This window comes from Notothenia rossii (assembly GCF_949606895.1).
Source record: "Notothenia rossii genome assembly, chromosome: 4".
Taxonomy (NCBI): Eukaryota; Metazoa; Chordata; class Actinopteri; order Perciformes; family Nototheniidae; genus Notothenia; species Notothenia rossii.
Window position 1 is genome coordinate 76,283,308 of NC_136902.1, and position 19,226 is coordinate 76,302,533.

General features: G+C 41.3%; 1 protein-coding gene across 1 annotated transcript in view; it reads right to left on the minus strand.

The window, feature by feature from the left end:
* ift80 (intraflagellar transport 80 homolog (Chlamydomonas)) overlaps positions 1 to 19,148 on the minus strand; it is a 38,608-nt gene extending 19,460 nt beyond the window's left edge. Inside the window, exons 1-8 of the mRNA XM_079678376.1 lie at positions 18,467 to 19,148; positions 18,281 to 18,344; positions 17,716 to 17,934; positions 15,651 to 15,761; positions 15,407 to 15,475; positions 12,132 to 12,241; positions 11,015 to 11,104; positions 10,795 to 10,932 (exon numbers count right to left, since the gene is read on the minus strand). Of these exons, the coding sequence (XP_079534502.1) occupies positions 10,795 to 10,932; positions 11,015 to 11,104; positions 12,132 to 12,241; positions 15,407 to 15,475; positions 15,651 to 15,761; positions 17,716 to 17,934; positions 18,281 to 18,320 (777 nt within the window). The 5' untranslated portion in view covers positions 18,321 to 18,344; positions 18,467 to 19,148. The remainder of the gene's footprint in view (positions 1 to 10,794; positions 10,933 to 11,014; positions 11,105 to 12,131; positions 12,242 to 15,406; positions 15,476 to 15,650; positions 15,762 to 17,715; positions 17,935 to 18,280; positions 18,345 to 18,466) is intronic.
* Between the last annotated feature and the right edge of the window lie 78 nt (positions 19,149 to 19,226).

Sequence of the window (19,226 nt, forward strand, 5' to 3'; positions counted from 1 at the left end):
TAATTGTGTCCGAAAATGTTAATGACATCGAAACATGACAGTTACCCACAGCGTTATCAATGGTCACAAGTGAACTGGTAAAATGACCTGGTGGGATGCTGCCAGAATATTTAATAACACTGCTCTACCATCCTTCAACGTATTTGGCTGGTGTTACTATCTGGCTCTCTTTTGTTTCAGTGGGACCCCTAAGTGATGATCCACAGACCTTTGCTTGTGTCAGTCACTTTTAATGACATCCAAACAGGACAGTTACCCACAGAGTTATGAATTATCACGAGTGAGTAAGACATGTTGGACATCCTAGATCGCATGAATACTCCAAGTAAAGTTTCTCGACAAAGCAAATGATAAAAACGTCAAAATGATGCTTGAATGCTGAATGACCATTTGTACAAAGAAGGAAATTGCATAAATCTGGTAAAAAAGGTAAAAACGTTGAACATTACGTTGCAATCAGGGTGCAAAAACTAGCTAGTGAGTGATCGAATTTTACCAACCACTCAATAGATTTTTGGCTTTTTTTTTTTGCCATGACATGACTTATTTCATTAATAGATAACAAATATTACCACGAAAAGACACCATTTTGTTCAAGCCTATAGCACTGAGTTCACTTTGTACATTGGTGGCAGGAGGACTACCTTAGCTGGTCTATCACTGAGCTAGTGGGAGCCAACCTAGTCCCAAGTAAACTGTCTTACATAAATCAGAACAGATGGCAGACTCTCCTTAAAGCCAGCTGGCTTCAGTTTGCCTGTGTGTGTGTGTGTGTGTGTGTGTGTGTGTGTGTGTGTGTGTGTGTGTGTGTGTGTGTGTGTGTGTGTGTGTGTGTGTGTGTGTGTGTGTGTGTGTGTGTGTGTGTGTGTGTGTGTGTGTGTGTGTGTGTGTGTGTGTGTGTGTGTGTGTGTGTGTGTGTGTGTGTGTGCAGGACCTGGCAGCACAGGTACAGAGTGTAACTCTCTGCACATAATAAACACAACACACATGTCTGAGTGTAACGGACACTTGACATATACAGGCACGTACCTTGCCATAAACATACATGTTCCATGTATGAAAATGCTGACACAAATCTACTCTTCACTCTACTCTCCCATTCCTAAACCAATTATGTATGATTATGTAACTGAAACTAAAAACAAAGCCATTTGTTTGGAGGAGAGGAGAAGGAGGCAGTTTATGATGAGAGTTCATCAATCTCTCAGCAGATTAGGAGGCCTTGTAAATGTCAGTTTGCAGTGACCCCTCCATGGGGGATGGGGCTGACTGTTGGTATAAGAACGAAATGGGCTTATGTCCAGGACAGGTCAGACCTGTATGTGTGGAAACTCTTCTAGCTCAGAATTGCCTTTTAAAAGAGAATACACAATTCAAATCTGCACACACAGATATGATGATGTTGCCAAGAGCCAAACTACTTTCAAACTATGTGTTTGTTTAACTATTCAGTTTTACTTAGCTGCCAAACATCTCTGAATCGTTATACCACATTGCAATGAAGTCCTATAGTGTGAATTCTATATTTCTATACAAGTGATCAATATGTTAATGAAACATCGACCAAAACTTAGTCATTTTTGTATCATGTGTGCACACAAATGTATAGGTACATTCTTTTTCATGGAACATAGCTAAGGTATACTATAAAAATCAAGTGCATCTAATGGGATCATGTGCTTATAAAAAAAAGTCCCTGTATTACATTACTCACTATCAAAACAAGTGTACACATAATGGTGATGTTCTATTATAAAAATTATAATAAACAAGATAAATTAAAATAATAATAACAACAATACGGTTACAGTACTGTGTATTTGTGTGGCTCAAGGTTTCCACACAATCTAACCTCTCAGCTGGTTGTGTCTCTTTACGTTGCAAAGATCTGTTTCCTCATGTGAAACCATTTGCATTCCCTGACTCTGCAGTTACACACAACAACTATAGCTATCGTATAAGCCCATTTCTAAATATAGGCCAGTGAGAGGAGCTCTGCAAATCTCTGTATTCAAATACCCACTTGGCTCGGCTAGAGAGATACAGAGGCCTGGGACGAGTGCAGAGTGGCACAAGTTGGAGCTTTGGCAGTGCAGGGAAAAATGGAGAGAGGGAGAGAGAGAAGGGGGAGAGCAAGACAAACTAAAAGATAGTGAGCGAGAGAGAGAGAAAGAGCGAGCGAGAAAGAGAGAGAGAGAGAGAGAGAGAGAGAGTAATGATCTACACATGGTTTCATGCTGGAGCCTCAACATAGTAACCATAGACACATGCTGGGGCCTCCTGGGACTCATCAGCAGGACACAGCTGTGAGCTGGACAGCAGAATTCTATTAGCACCAACTATGTACACACACACACACACACACACACACACACACACACACACACACACACACACACACACACACACACACACACACACACACACACACACACACACACACACACACACACACACACACACACACACACACACACACACACACACACACACACACACACACACACACACTATACTGGAGTACTCAGATGATCGAAAAGCGTTCATACAGGTGGAAAGAATTGATGAATTGTAACCAATAGACCGGGACAACTTTCTATTGAATCCCCCCACACAAAGACAGTGCCAAGCACAACTCAATCCTTCAAGGGTTCATGATACGCCCGTTGATAACAACTAGGCTGAACTTTATCCGTACACCTTGGCTGGTCTTCTGTACTCACTGAAACCACACATGGCCATGAATACTGGTTTCATAGTACTTAAACAAACACAGGTATCCATATAGCCATACAAACACATACATTAAGCTAAGTGCATACATGCGTATATGTGATGACAAGTCCATTACTTCTCTGTGGAGGCAAACATATATATCAAATTATACCATATGAAGCCAGTCAATAAATTAGTCAACGTCAAAGCGTAGCACCATTATGATCTGTGTGGAAGCCAGCAGAAGGGGGGAGGAACCCCAGGGTGAAGCCAAAAAGAAACCCTTTCAAATCATCCTTTTCTGGATCTGGGTCCATTGCCTCCAGCCCAGCCTTACTCCTCAATAACAGCCCTTAATGAACTCTGGGTTGGCACTAAAGCTACAAGTGATACCCCAGTTACACACATGCTCTGTGTACGCTCATTTGTGTGCACAATCAAAGCCCTTTTTTTATGCTATTTTATCCCCATTTTCTGCTTCTTTCTCTCTATGAGTGTGACATGTTGGTCTAGCTTGTGGAGGCAGTGATTTAGTGCTGCTGAGAATGATGACTCTGCCAGAAGAGCTGGCAGGGCACTGTCTCACTGTCATATAGTTACTCCAGCGTTTTGGGGGGGAGGAAAGGATGGAGGAGTGGAGAAGTAAAGGGAAAGAAAAGGGAGAGGGACAAGAGCACAGTGAGAAAGAAAGAAGGAAAGAGGGAGGATTGAGGGAAGGAGAAACCACCGTCTTTTATGGAGACCAATCCTCCAAGCCTCACTGCCTAGGCCAACTTTACAGGATATATTGGACAGTTCCACACTACCCCGCCCCCCACCCCTCCAACTGCTCTCTTTTCTCAGCTCTTTTTCATGCTCCCCTCCTTTTTGGTTTCCAACAAGGCAAGCCTTTAGCCGAACTCTAGAGAGGTGTAAAAGTATTACCATGTCAACAAGTGCCTTTTACTCTAACCCACTCTACGAACACAAGCACCGGCTTACACACACATGAGCTGGCACAAAAAAAAAAGAAATGGGGTCGATCATCTGCAAGAAGGACATTAGTATACTGTGTTCCGTAGAGTGTGCCAGAATAAGTTCAGCAACACAGAACACCAAAGCCTGTTCGGCACAAAGGACCTGGAACACAAAGGAGAAACCATTATCCCCACATTCTGGAGGGAAACTAATGAGCTCCTTGGGATGATAGATGAAGTCTCCATGTAAGCACCTTACAGTCATATGCTGTCCACACTCCTAACTACGCTTCAACAGGCCTGGAAAGCTCCTCAAAATGTGTTCAAAAGGAACCAGTAAGAGTATTCCTATAAAAACAAGAGCGAGGCAGATCGTTCTGAAGGGTGAGATCGAGCCGTGGCTCTTTGCGAAACTTGTGGTCTCTTTCGAGCAGTTTGCAGTGTGTGGAGGGAGTGGGCTTACGACAGAGAGGGAGCAGAAAGGGAGAGCGCAGAGAGCAAGAAATAGCATGCAAAAGCACACATTTGTAAGGGGAGGGAGGGGTGAAGCAAGTGGAGAGAGAGAGAGAGAGAGAGAGAGAGAGAGAGAGAGAGAGAGAGAGAGAGAGAGAGAGGAGTAGCCCTGCCCAGTTGCCTGAGGAGAAAACGGCTCTGCTGCTGACTCAGGACTCTCTTTGTTTGACAATGCTCCCTCACTCTTTCTCTCTTTCTCTCTTTCTCTCTCTCTCGCTCTCTCTCTCTCTCTCTCTCTCTCGCTGACACACTCACGCTCTAAAAGTTTCTCGTTTTTTCAAACGCTCAGTCACCATCTTTTCTCATGCGCACATGCTCTTTTGTTTGCCAGATGCATGCTAATAATTGCTTTTTGACTATTTCTTCATATTTTCTCCTGTGTATTATTAACCCTTCATGGCTGTTTTTCCAAACCCAATCCTCTGTATACCTTTCCTTCCTTTGCTGCGTCACTTTTCTCCATCTGAACTATACTGCACAACTTCACCTTCTCATGTGATGAAAGCAGATAAAACCTTGCAGCTATAAATCCACATTGTTTTTTTTTGCCTTTTTATGCTTCACTAACAGTGGTTCACGATCAGGACCAGAGCCCTGGGCTGTTTTATTCTTTTCCAGCAGTGGCAATTTCCAGATGTTGGCGGGCCGGTTGTTGGCAGCATGTTGCCAGCACAGGCTCAGGTATATACTCCCAAATGATACAGGGGGAAAACTGGTAAAAGGGCTAATTGAGAAGACAGGGAAGCCTGGAGTCGGGCAATTAAAGAGAAGATGGCATGTCATAGGGGATGAAAGTCTACATCAAAACAAGAACAAGACCATCACACTAATGGATAGTTAAGAATGATAGACTCTCTACGAGAAAAGAATAGTTGGCAGCAAAAAGGATGGCTGACAAAGATCCTATAGACTAGAGAATGAGGCAGCGAGAGAAAAGGGAGGAGGAAGAAACATCGAGAGGGAGAGGAGCGATGGTGATTCCAGCTGGACGTGGACCCATTCCCAGAGTGGCAATGCTGAGCAAGGCTCACACAGACCCTAAAGGGACCCCCCGGACTCACCCTGAAGAAAAAGGGAGGTAAAGAGGGCCTCGGGGAAGGCAGAAGTGAAAGTGAGCCAAGAGGGGGGAGCACTGATAAGCACGAGGTAGTCCAACACACCCTGACAGAGGGAGGAGGGAGGAAAGATAGAGAGGGATTTATACATTACGCTTTACAACGGGAAATGGGCTTGTATATCATTGAAAAAGAGGAAATTTAAAAAAGTTGCTCAATCTCCCACTTACATTCAAACAGAATAGCTGTTTGCGAGCACGCTCGTGATATAGATAGATAGACATTTATTTTCCAAAGAAGGTGGAGCTTGCGAAAAACCACAGCTAAAAATAATAAATCATTGGTTGTCATGGTTGAGGGCCATTTGACAATTGTATTAAATAACAGACAGTAAGCACAAGTTTCACGGTTTCACACTTCTACAAACCCAGCTATGGAAACAAATGATGCCATTATTTCCTTTAACTTCGATACCTTCATTTACTCATCTCCCAAAACATAGAGAGGGTGACATACGACATCACATTGTGGAAAAACAACTGCAAGCATGTTGGCTCCAAGGAATTAGACATTTGAGGGGTTTTTTACATGTCAAGAGCTTCAGTAAGAAGAAGGTCTCAGCCGAGGCCAACATTAAAACCATCTGATGATTCTTACTAGGTTTCTTATTGTTTATATAAACTACAAATAGAGAAGTAGAAAAAAGAGGCTCAGAAGGAAAAGGGACCTTCGGGATATGTACACTGACTTATCGGTAAAGCAGATCAGAGGAGGGAGGGGAGGAGTAATTGCTAAGTTAAATGAGGCCTGGGTCTAAGGCCATGTTCAAATTGACATTCAATTGAATGAGAAATAAAAAAGTTAAACCAGGCAAGGTTCTGCCACAACGCAATGTGATGTCATGTGGAAAGGCGCTGTGGTGGACTGCTTCACTTTAACACAAGGCTGTTTTTGGTTTGAATGCCCGCTAAGTCCCGAATGAGCGTCAAACCAAAAGGAAGGATGGTGAAATAAATATGAAATTGGACTAGATTAGAAGATTCTGCTTATGTGAGCAAAACACCCACGCTTTGATCATTTCTTGGGACCACTTCCTGCAGTTTATCCCTCCTGTAATAAAAGTAGAATGTAATCTTCATTTAATATTAAAGTGTCTGAACTCTGAACTATTGACAATAAATCTGCAGAACTTCAGTTACATCATTAACATGATATCTTATTCGCCCCGTTTGAGTTTACAAAAAGAACGTATATTGTGCTGGATTTAGAAATGCAAAACCAAGCAGCATTGCATTTTTGTATACGATTACGAGCATGGCCTTACAGTGGAGAGAGAAAAAAACAAGCGCAGTGAAAAAGGGGGGAGGAAGGGGAGGCACGTTGAAAGAAGCGAGAGGGTGCTTGCCTGGCACAATGAGTCCTACTTGTTAGCCAGTGACAGTGTCAGGGATCGTGACAGAGTCCAGACGCTAGACACCAGCTGCAGCGCCTCGTAAATAGACTGCTGTCTCGCAGGCACATTTGCACGGCAATGGTTGCACACACACACACGCACACACACACAGATACACAGGCATGTGGGCACATGCATATACTATGGCAGGCACACAGACAGACACTGACTTATTGTCTATCCCAAATCTTGTAAAAGGGACAGTAAACCTCTTTGTGTCTTGTGTCCTGTTAAAGCTCATGTGCAGAGAAAAAGTACTCCACACACAGGAACTCCAAACTCTCAACAAAACGCTATGAAAATAATTAAATATTTCTTGGTATTCAAATATGACTAAATGTTGATTCTCTATGGATAAACTAAACAGAACAGACTTAGTGTTCAGTCAATGTGTGGCCTGCTAAAACACTTTTTCCCAGTTCTTTTGCCTGGATGTAAAGTTTTTGTGTGGGTGCAAGTTGTGTTCCGCCTCCTTCCACGGTGATAATTAGGGGTGTAACAAACTACATCTGCCCTGTGGTGCGTGGAGGAAAGAAATGCTGGAGAAAAAAAGAAAAAGAGATTAGGAGCGAGTTGAGAGTTTAAGGGGGAGAGGAGAGCCGAGCTGGACGGGAGGTGAAGGGGTTAAATGCGCGGGACTGATCCTGCTGAGCCAGCAGCAATATGTTAAAGTGCAAGGTTTCATTGTAGCAGATACAGAATGAAACTCCTTCCCATTAGTCACGCGAGTAACTGAAAAGACTCTTCGCACTGCTTAACCCTTGCTGCACCACGACAAAACCACAGCAGCAACACAGGTGAAGCCCCTCTAATTGGGTAATGGCTTCTGTGTTTGTGTGTAAACTCACAAGCTCAATGGGATTACGGTAATTACAGGGACCAAGTGTGCACACGAATGCAAATAAAACATTCTCTAACTTGATGCACGAGAGGAGTGTATGTCTGAATTTGCACATAAGGTTTTCACTTTTACCCCCCCCCATCCTCTTGTTGAGCAAGCCTCCCACGCCATGCTACAGAACACTCAGTCTCTGGGGGGCTTAGGGAGGAGAAGGCGAGCATACCCTTTCTCCACTTAGAGCAAAGCAGAACCATAATCATCATAATTATCATCATCATCATCATCACACTGTCTTAACCAAGACATACCACAGCAAAGCAAGTGGTGCACTGACAAAACAATGGAACAAACCAACCACGTAAACAAAGTCATAATGCGAGGCTGTAAGGTGAATCGGGTCATTACAAAAAATAAAGGAGCAAGTTGTACTGAGTTCTTCCTGTTTAGTTTGTATGTTTGTTTACACAAAATGGATACAAGCTGTCTTCATTTTAATGATTTAATCAGCTCAAGGCTATAGTCTGGAAACTTTCCCAAAGACAATGAAATCCCTGGATGAGGATATTAAAAGTAACGGTAAAGGACAACAGATTTCCCCAGTCTTTTAATTGGATCTCCATACTCTACACATTATATTAATGTAACCTATCAAAAACACACACAAATGACTCCTCTGGAGGATATAAATGTGTTGACTCAGACCTCTATCCAGTCCACTTTTTTCAGCTCTCCAAAATAAAATAAAAGCCATTTGAACCTAATTAAATCAAAATGGAGCATGACATGCCTGGTGATCAGCACACAGAAACCCGGCCCTGGCTCTTTGTCTTCATTACAACAGGTCTGAAATGGCAATGCACTGACAGCTCCACATAAACTCAAAGAAGCCCTAAATGTCCCATGAGGGCAGTGCGAGGAGCTATTAACATTGTTCCTGGCAAAAAGCTCAGCAATAATAAAACAACTCTTACTATTCCTCATTCTCTCCTTTCTTCTTTCATTACAACTCGGGTTACCATTAGCACCAGGTAACAAGAACATGTGGAAAGCAGCTTAATGTTGTTTGAGAGTAACAGTGATATAGAAGGCCTGCAAAGAGCTACACAATATAAACCGTACTTCACTGGAAACATACCTCAGATATTGTGTGGTTCAGAAAAAAGACTTAAAAGAGACATGCATGGCCATTTCCACTGATCATAATTCCATTGTTGAGGTCTACTAGAATAGATTTATATTGTGCAATTTTCCAAAATCACTTTGGTTTCTCATACAGTATCTCTGTAAACTACGTGTATTCACTGAATTTCACTCTCTGCCTTTAAAGGGCTCGTTGTAGCTCCAATAGCTCCAGCCCCCACCCTCCCTGTGAGCACAGTGTGCTCTGATTGGTCGGGACGTCGTGAATCGCGCTGAGCTCCGTTGAGGTGTTGTTTCCTTGTTTAGCGATACACAGCGAAACACAGCCAAACTCACCCTGAGCACACACAAAGTCACAGCCGAAGTAAAAAAAAATAAGTGGGGCTTGATATTGAGTAAGAAAAAGGTTGATAAACGCTTTCAGAATGGGTCTGCAGAGAGAATTTTGCCGCGATCCCAACTGTCTGTCTGAGGAAGTCCGTGGATTGGTCAATTTGGACCAATCAGCGGGGGCTTAACGTAACGGCTCCGTGGACGTAACGTAACGGCTCCACGGATTGGTCCATTTAGTACCGGGTACGTGCTTACGTAATCTCGTACCCGGAAGAATCAAATGGATGATGACGTTTCACCAACGAGGCGTTTTGGGGAAGTATTTTCTGTGTTAGAGTTTTACTCGCTACAGGGTGTACTTTGAGGGTTTTGACTCTGCAGACCGTTTACATGCATAAAAACTAGGGATGCACCGAATATTCGGCCACCGAAAATTATCGGCCGAAAATGGTTAAAAAGGCCCTTTCGGCTTTCGAATGTCAGAGAACAGGGTTACGTTGATCTTACTCCGCATATTTGTCCGGGTGTTTTGATTTCAAGTGGTGGAGTAATCCCGAAGTGGTGAAAGTCTTTGTAGTTACACCCCCTCGAGAAATGTTAGTGGAACACGTTTTACAAATCGCAATCCGCGCCTTTTTCTCTGATATTTTGGCTCTGAGCCAGCCGCGAGCATGGTCCTGGCATTGTCACGCGCCGTGCTTGTCGCCGCGTTTTGATTACGTCATCACAACAACACGTTAGGTTACCAAACTTATAGGTGCATTTGTTGTTGTTGAAGACCTGGCTGTTACAGTCTTTATTTACATTATTTTGTTGTGGGCCTACTGGCCTAGATGTTTATGCAGTTTTAAAGCACCTTGGCTTTGTTCTGAATGCACTTTGTTGTAGTTATCCTACAGAGAAAAGAAAATGCACTTGACTTGGAATTAATGTACTGTATGCATTCAAAAGTGCTGAATAAATGTTTTATGGACCCATACTAGTGATGATTATTTAAGTTAAGTTAAGTTTTGGCATAATCATGTCTTTTTCCATAATCAGGTAGCTGAACAACATTTTTTAAAAATGTATACATTATATATATATATATATTTTCTTTTAATCATTTTCGGCCTTTCGGCATTCGGTTTTCGGCCAACTGTTTCCTATTTTCGGTATCGGTTTCGGCCAAGAATTTCCCATTCGGTGCACCCCTAATAAAAACCTTCATAACACACAAGGGGACGGGTAATAACCGGAAAAGCATGACATGGGACCTTTAACTGACTTCAAAGCATAATGTGATATTGGCAGATGAGAGAATTGCAATATACAAAACAGAGAATTGCAATATGCAGAACTTTCCAGAAAGTTATAAAATGGACACAACTCCTCCTAACCTAAAGGCCGGAGGGGTGTATGAGGGGTGGCAAGGGTTTCCAAAGAAATTCAACCATCCAACAGGCTGATCTGACAGAGTGTATGGCCCTGTAAAAACCTGCATCTGCACAACTTACAAGAAGAACTTTTACCAAAGTGGAAACACATACAACTGAAATGATGCCACCTTAGATGGTGTAAAAATTGACATCACCATTTTGACAGTCCTCGTTCAAGTGAGTAAGACCGCGGAAGACTAATTGTTTCTGTTAATACAAGAGCACTTGTGTGTACTTATTTATATACAGCATGTAATAGTTTATACTGCCAATGCCTGACGTCTTACTGTATGAGGGGACACAATTTAGAAATAAGGTACATATATATATATATATATATATATATATATATAATACACTTTTTTCTTACTCCAGTCTTGTCACAGAGCCGCAGGGTGTTGAAGGAGCCCACAGCGAACAACTCTCCATCTGGAGCCCAGGACAGAGAGGTGACTGGGTAGTCATGAGACGACGACGAGTAAAGCACACGGCCAAAGCTGTCCCACACCTGATAAGGGAGTATATGGTTTGAAAAAGTAAAAAAAAAACAATATATATCTTAAAATAATATAAACGCAAACACTGCCCACCTTATATTTGCAGTCTTCTCCACCTGACAATATGAGGTCATTAACTGAATTCCAGTCCACCTTCAGAACAACACCATCATGGGCCTTCCACTAAAGGGAGGGGAGAGAGAGCATTTTATTCCAACACAACATAAGGACGCTATGCATACATAACTTCTCACTTCTGTTGAAGAGCAGTGGGGGGCAATGAAACCCTCTAATTGTACCAAGTCAAGAGAGAAAAACTTAAGATGAGCAGGATAAGCTCCAGAGAGTAGCATTATTGTTGTTCTTAGACTATGTGCCTTTCTTGTTCCTGTTCCCTTTCCATGCCTACGCTCCATCATTTATCTATAGTACCTTTCTTGCTCATTCGATGTATTAAAAAGGAAATCCACGTAAACACATGCATTTGTTTGTTGTGTGTTTCTATGTCTTTGTAAGGGATTGCAGAGATCAAAGAAGATCCTTTGGAGAGTCCAGTTTGTCTCAACCCTATCTTATCAGATACCCAAACCAGGTCATTCTTCACCCATGTTAACCCATTTCAAATAAAGCCAACAAAGGTTGAACTAGCATCACTGGAGGTGATGTGTGTGCTTGTGCCCGCGTGTCATACAGTAAAGGTACGAGAGAGCAAAAGGTTTAAAAGAAGCACATAGAGACCCTCAACTTAAGCGCTTTGAGCACAAGGAAGAGCGCTATATAAATAACATGTGCTATTATTATTATTATTATTATATAAGGTCCCAGGAGGTGTCCAGAATCAAAAATAATAATATAAAAATGTATATGTGAACCAGGAAAATCCTTACTGGTGTTCCAGGTTGTCAGTGCTGCCCCCTCCAAAGTACAACAGCACTCAAAGACTCATAGATCTATTGTCTTTAATTTAGCCTTTGTAATACAAATCAATAAACCTCTAGTTTAATTTACAAAGACCTGAAAATAGGTAAAGGGTCCAGTGATGTCAGGTACTCAGGCAGGTCAAGTTATTGCTATACAAACGCGAGATTAAAAACAAGTTTCAGTAACATGGTTATATTCTAAAACCCTGACGTATAAAATCTTAAGTGAACATTTAGTTTTAGTCACATATCTATACCTCTTGAGAGAGTACATAAACAAAATGGTGTACCTGTATGACTTTGGCACTGGGTTGCAAAGGCTTGATGACTAGCTGTCTCCCTGAGGTGTAGAGGATTCTGTCTGAGTCTGGACCCCAGGCCACAGAATACACAGGAGACCCTGAAAGATGCAAAGACAGAAGATTAACAATGGTGTGTTACTCAAACCAAGAGCAATAGATTGTGCTTTCACAAATAAGGACTTTTGACTCTTCCTCAATGTCATATTTAAAAGATGAAAATGGAAAACTGTGTGAGTATGAATATCTCCCTCCCTCTTTGACACACTAGGAGCTGGTATGAACAACAGCTCGAGGGTACAGCAGTGCTAATTCCTCCTCAGAAGGTATCATGTTCCCTCAGAGATCTCACCTCATTCAGCCGGATGGAGCGGCACTTAGCTTGCGGGCACGCCAACTGAGAAAACCTGTCTGACCTCTACAGTATAAGCCCAAACGAGGGGAAAGTGTGTGTGTGAGTATGTGCGTGTATAAGTTGGGTTGTGCCTATGTGCGTATGGAGGGTAGAGGGCTTGACATTTAACCCCACTCCAGGTGCATGTGGTTTCTCACAAATGCCAACTGGTCACTCTCTCTCTCTCTCTCTCTCTCTCTCCCTAAGAAAAACAGCATTCTCCTATGGTGTGTGTGGCCTGGCATTACTATACTTGTGGGGACCTAAATCTGTTTACACAGTCACGTGTGGGGACTCACCTCCCTTATGGGGACAAAATGGAGGTCCCCATGAGGGGAATTGTTCATTTTAGGGTGAAGACTTGGTTAGGGTTACGGCCTGTCCACACTACAGCTTAAAAAAAAGCGCTGGGCGTGTCTGAAGCTTGGGGATTTTATTCGAGCACCGCGACCAACAACCAATCACATGAATGTCCCGCCCCGGACATACAAATGAAATATAGAAATGAACGGCGGGATATCTCTCCCAGCTTAGACGCGGTTTGATTGGCTAGGGCTTGAGCTGTCAGATTTTCAGAAACGGGATTTGACGGCGGAGACGGACCGCTATGCTACCCACAATTCAGTTCGGAGAAAAGCGAGGCAACGTGACGTCACCCCATTCAAAGTGAATGGGCAGATGCGTTGGAAACCGTTTTTGAAGCTGTCGAAGCTGTAGTGTGGACGGGCCGTTGTGGAAGAGCGTAGGGCTCCGGAGGAGCCCTGCGTGGTGCACTGGCTCTCGGTAGTTAGGGTTAGAGTAAGGATAAGGTTAAGGGTTAGGGTCAGGCATGTGTTGGTTATGGTTAAGGTTAGGATAAGTGTCCAGGAAATGCATGTAAGTCAATGTAATGTCCCCTGAAGTGATGTATACATGGTGTGTGTGTGTGTGTGTGTGTGTGTGTGTGTGTGTGTGTGTGTGTGTGTGTGTGTGTGTGTGTGTGTGTGTGTGTGTGTGTGTGTGTGTGTGTGTGTGTGTGTGTGTGTGTGTGGTGGTGAGGAGAAGCAACACCTGCAGTGATCTGAGTGCCATGTGGAGTATGGTGTGCAACTGTGCCAAGTCTACTATATCCAGGTGCTTTACAAAGCCTGTAGGTCTGCATCTCATTCTCTAAAAAAACAGCTAAGGAAACTGTTCCTAAATTCTGGGGCTGAATTGCTTTGCCCCAGCCAGGTTTTCCACAGCATCCGTCATTCAGTAGGAGTGTGCCATCCATTTCCCCAGAAGCCAAATTTCATTCACCCCCCCAACCCCCATCTCTTTTTCGGTCCCACAACAGAGAAAAACCTTTAATAAGTCAAGCAGCATGATGAATCAATTAATAAGTAAGCCATCTGTGAGGAGAACGCTGGATAGAGAAATGTATCATTAGGAGTATTTTTTTACGGCTTTTAATAAAACTCTACTCCTATAAAGTTTTGCAACGTCCTGGTGCTTTTATAATAAAAAAAACAACAACATGGAGCTTTTGGTTGAACCGAGCACAGTTACGTTCTAATAGACTTAGCATGTACACACTGCACACAATCCTACGGCCAAGGAGAGGATTAAAAAAGCATTTCCTCCTTGAATGTCATTTTACCTTGAGTTTAATACAGAAGAAAATCTTGCAGAAAGCTCAGGGAGTGTGCTAATCCTGGCACGCGTGCATGTGAGGTGCCCATGTATGCAAAAGTCACAGATAGACTTTTACAATGAAAAAGAAAATATCAGTGCAACATGTAAAATAAAAGTATATTACAATCTGAGAACACATTTGCCATCTGGGTACAAATGTTAGAGTCAATTTGCCAGGCTAATTTACTGGGGGTTATTCTGGGCCTGGTGCTAAACAAAAGCGTGTGTGTGTAAGAGATAGAGAGAGGCAGACAGACAGGCTGTACAGGGTATATGCAGGAATCCTGAAGTCAAATGTAATACCTTTCAAGACCTTTTTTAAGACCCTTTCCATACATTTTAAGACCTCATCGCCACTTTGAGTTTTAACCGGTTACATCGGCGACACTTTACCTCACATTATACAGTATTGATTGTCCTTCCTCCTTATCTTCCAAACATTTGGACGCAAACTTGCATTTCCCCATAACGATGTTGTTTAACAACCGGCGTAAACGGACTTTCGCGCGCTATCAAGCAGTGAGCGTGCGATATCCTGTTCAGATGACATCAAATCCAACGGGATGCCATAAATAAACTACACAGAATCACACTACACACCTACGCAATGATTACATTCAGACACACTGTAGATTACAACCTCTTTGGACCATTTATATACTTATTAAAAAAAACAATTTACAAAATGTAAAACCTTGGAAAATGCTGTTTAATTATTTTTAATAGCCTTAATTTTCGCTACATTTATTTATCAACTTTTAACACTTTTAAGACCCCGCGGACACCCTGCTGTAATGGTTGTTGGGCTATGTTGTGTTGTGTTTACTAAATGCCTGCAGCTGGTTGGTCAGAGCATGGCTTCTGATGCTGGCTGGCAGCTGGTGTGGATGTGACCTGCTTTAAACTTTATTGGTCTAAACTCAGATTGTTTTTTTTTTCCACTGTCATTCAAATGATGAATTATAAATCATCTCTTATACCTCTAAGACTTACTTGTAGTTGTCAGTCTTGCAAGTATTGTAAAAGACGGGCATCAGAAGACATTTTGTTGACAACACAGTGCAGAGGATGCCAGCATAACAATTATGTGCTAAGCTTTTTGAATTTATTTTTGGGTGTGGTTAGGTGAATATGATTAATTACGGAGAGTAGTTTCACCCAAGCACTTGATACATAAATGTTTAAAATCAGAAAAAGGAAAGGCCTTTAGCCTTACCTTGGCTGGCCAGTGTTGAGCGTAGCATCCCACTTTTTGACCAGATCTTGATCTGCCCATCTTCTCCAGCTGAATAATAAGATACAGAAAGAGATATAAAGATTTTCTTTCTTTCTTATTGATTCATTCACAAACATTATATTTCAAGGAAAAGTTATAGCATATGTGCTTATATAAGCTTATTAAACCAATGGGTTTGTTTTTTAAATCCAAATGAATATATGTATATCCCTGTAGTCTTTACCTGTAATAAGAGCAGTGCCATCATAGTTCCATCTTCCAGCCAGAACCGCTCCTTTGTGAGCTTCAACACTCTTCTCAATGCGCCCTATTTTCGAGGTGAGGTGGAACTTCCCTGTGAAGAGGCAGAACAGGCTTATATAAATATTCAATGCGTGATTTGGTTGTTAGCAGTCAATAATTCAGGAATAATAACATCTGCGTTATACTCTAGCTACTATGTGTCTGCTGTTTACATAGACTATGTTTCCATAAGTCTGATTGGTTCAGGCTGCTGCATCAAGCAAAAGCACACACTGTTTGTAAATGATCAAACTAGGACTGTATAGTCCAGGACTTTAAATAAATATACAAGCGTTGATCCCTTAAAGAAAATAAGCAACAAAGCTTAATTTTCCCCTCTCAGATCATCTTAAAACATATAGCATATATGACAGCTTAAGGGTTTCAGTTGGTTGAAATGGGGCAATTTTATATTTGCTAGACAAGAAGGGTGATCAGGCATGGAGACAGTTATTGAAAACGCTAGCCCAACATATATTTTGTGGCAGTGTGTATTAAAAAAATCTGAATGTTCTATGTAATTTCTGGTGGCCTAAAACTGCAAATCAGCATGCTGCAGCTCTCTCCCACTGTTAAATGTGGACATGCCAACAAACGTGGATGTTACTGGTCCAGCAGGTAGTGAGTATAACAGGAAAGTACAGCTGTACTTAAAGACTCTTTTGAATGAATTACATATTAAAAAGATTTACTCACAGATGCACTGACTCAGTCTCATATTTGTCTCAGTCATAACGTTGTCTATGCAATGCTTCTGTTTTTGCATTGGTCGTTTGCTTGTTGTTCTAAAATGTTTTTTTGTATGATAACTTGAAGTTAAAATGTATTAACCCCTTGCTCTTTTATTTCTATTTATATAGGGTTGGTTGCAACATTCCTGATGATACATTTGTGGGAAATCATAATAACACAACATTCAGTTGAACGGGGTTAAAGTGAATGAGACTGTTGTTCCAAACAGACAGCCCAGCAATATCCTTCATGCTAAATTGTTCAGCTTTAGGACAGTCTGGTACTATTCACCACAATATCCTTTCTGAACAAAATCAGTCATGAAATCTTGCTTTGAAATGAGAAAATATTACACAAACTAAATACTTAAGTGTACTTATTATTGTTGATGTGATGTTGAATATTCTGTTTCTGAGAATATAAGATTACACACAAAATGTGAAACTAAATCCAAATGTTCTCAAAATGTGAAACTAAATCCAATTATTCCCCTTAAAAAAACAATAGCTAACTTATATTGTATACTGTTAGAAGGTAAAAAGCAAAAGTAAGTTGCAAAAGTGAATCTTAACAGAGTTTTCACTACTCCTTTGTCTGGCAAAGAAAATTGCTGCTTCAGTCTGTGGGTGTGTTTATGCAACCCTACACTGCCATTAGTGTTGTGACCTCACATTGCCTGCCATAAAAGAACATCCATATCATGTGTGTTTATATCTAATATAGGCTGAAGAGAAATAAGAGGCCATGTGGATGCATGACACAAACACGCTGTTGTCATGTTTGGCATTACACATATAAAGATGCAAAACAAAAATTCACTGTTATTGATTTGACATTGAATATCAATAACAACTACAGCAGGTTGTAGTATTTCACTCTTTAGTGCAATACTACAATCCTCTTTTGAAGTTAAATCATGGAAATAAATATGCTTGTATGCATTATTAAACAGGTGGAGGCTATTTAATTAAACTACAAGGAAAAACTCCTGAGCCATCACCTGATTTTCCTAATGATCAAGGAAGACCCTGGGTGTTAACTCAGAATAAAAATCAGGCTGAAAGAACTCTGTAACCATTCATTATGTTTAGTTACATGAGTTTAGTGGTTAATTTAACATTTGATGATTACATTCAACATAAAGTTGTCTACCTAATTTTGCACTGACCCTTCTCATGGGGCTGTTAACTAAATAAACAACTTGTGAAACAAAACTGACTTTGATTTTATGAATACACTCAAGATACAAAATTGTAGAGATAAAAAAAACTTGCCATCAGTGCTGGTAAGGACAAAGATCTCAGACTGGTTCTGTTTCTTGCCACCAACGGTCTTAGGGAACCAGTGTAGATCAATGGGGTAAATATCATCTGGCAATTTGACAACTAGATTGGTCTCACTGGTCAGCAGGTTCCACTTAAGTATCTGATGGTCCTCACTGCATGAGTACAGCTCATCTGCTGAGGTCCAGCCAACACAACTCACAAGTTCCTTATGTGATCTGCTGTTAAGGAAAGTGTTAGAAAGGTAGGCATATGTATTTGTAATTGGTCATTCAAAATCCCATGGTTGCTTTTGCAATAAGTAGGGACGTTTGAAAATAGAATAAACAAGTTCTAGATTCAGCAGAAGTTAGGTGCTAGGTCGACCCCAGCAAATCAATACAAGGCTTAAATGACTACACTTGTAAATATAATAATACTTACTGTGGGATATATATAAACGAATTATGATTCTGATAACACGTATAGTGGTAACACTTTCAAAGTGTTGACGTTTGAGTTATTTGAACTGTACAGAAATGCAATGTAAGGTTGGTAAACGACATCGTAAAAAGGATATGTTTGGGTTCCTGTAGCAACGATGTTTTCAATCTCATGGTGGATGTTTGCTCTGTTGATCCCTAAACGAACAAGACATTGTCAGTTAGTGAACGCCCTCTCATATAAAACTTCTTTATAACACAACAATGTCAAAAACAGAAAGAAACAACATAAACATTCAATCCAAAACATTGAACCGTACCCTTAATATATGGCGACTTAGCTGTTAGCATGCTCTGGTAGCTCTCTGTAACGGTGGATGAAACAAGCGTCTGCAGTTGCTACGGTCCCTGCCACCGTTGCTAACGTGAATCCTCAGATGTCCCAGAGCCTTGCCTGCTACTTGAATGCTAAAGTTAACTTGATTTTCTGCTTATAACGGACATCCTTCTGTCGTTACCGACTTTAGTTATGGGACAGTCAGCAATGTATGCGTATCACTTGGTCCAGCAAATACGCATGAACAGTTAATTAAGTATACAGAAAGCCTATCCATCACTTATTAGCAATTCCTCGCCCAAGCTATCCATGCTAACTGCTGGTAGCCATGTAAAATGGGTCATGAGCGTCATAAGAAGCTAGTTGAAACGCAAGTTATCGCGAGATAACTTGCGAGAGTTGTGTCATCGAAAACAGATATTTCGAATGATTTACCAGTATAAATGGCACATTTTAAATGAATGTTCGTAATGGCACTCAATAAAATGAAATAAAATAACACAACTCGTCCATCGATGGAATAATACTTCCTCGAATGTAAAACTGTTCCTCTGGGCGGGACTTTGTTCTAATGTAACCAGGCAACCGTTTGGACACGTAGAAACTTTACGCTTTGAATATATGACAATAATCTTACTCAATATACCATTGTGAAAAGCACATATTGTTACTTTCTGCGTTTTCCAGTTTTGTTATTTGTGTCGTCTTATTATTGTTTGTTTGGAGCGAGGCGGAGTTGGCTT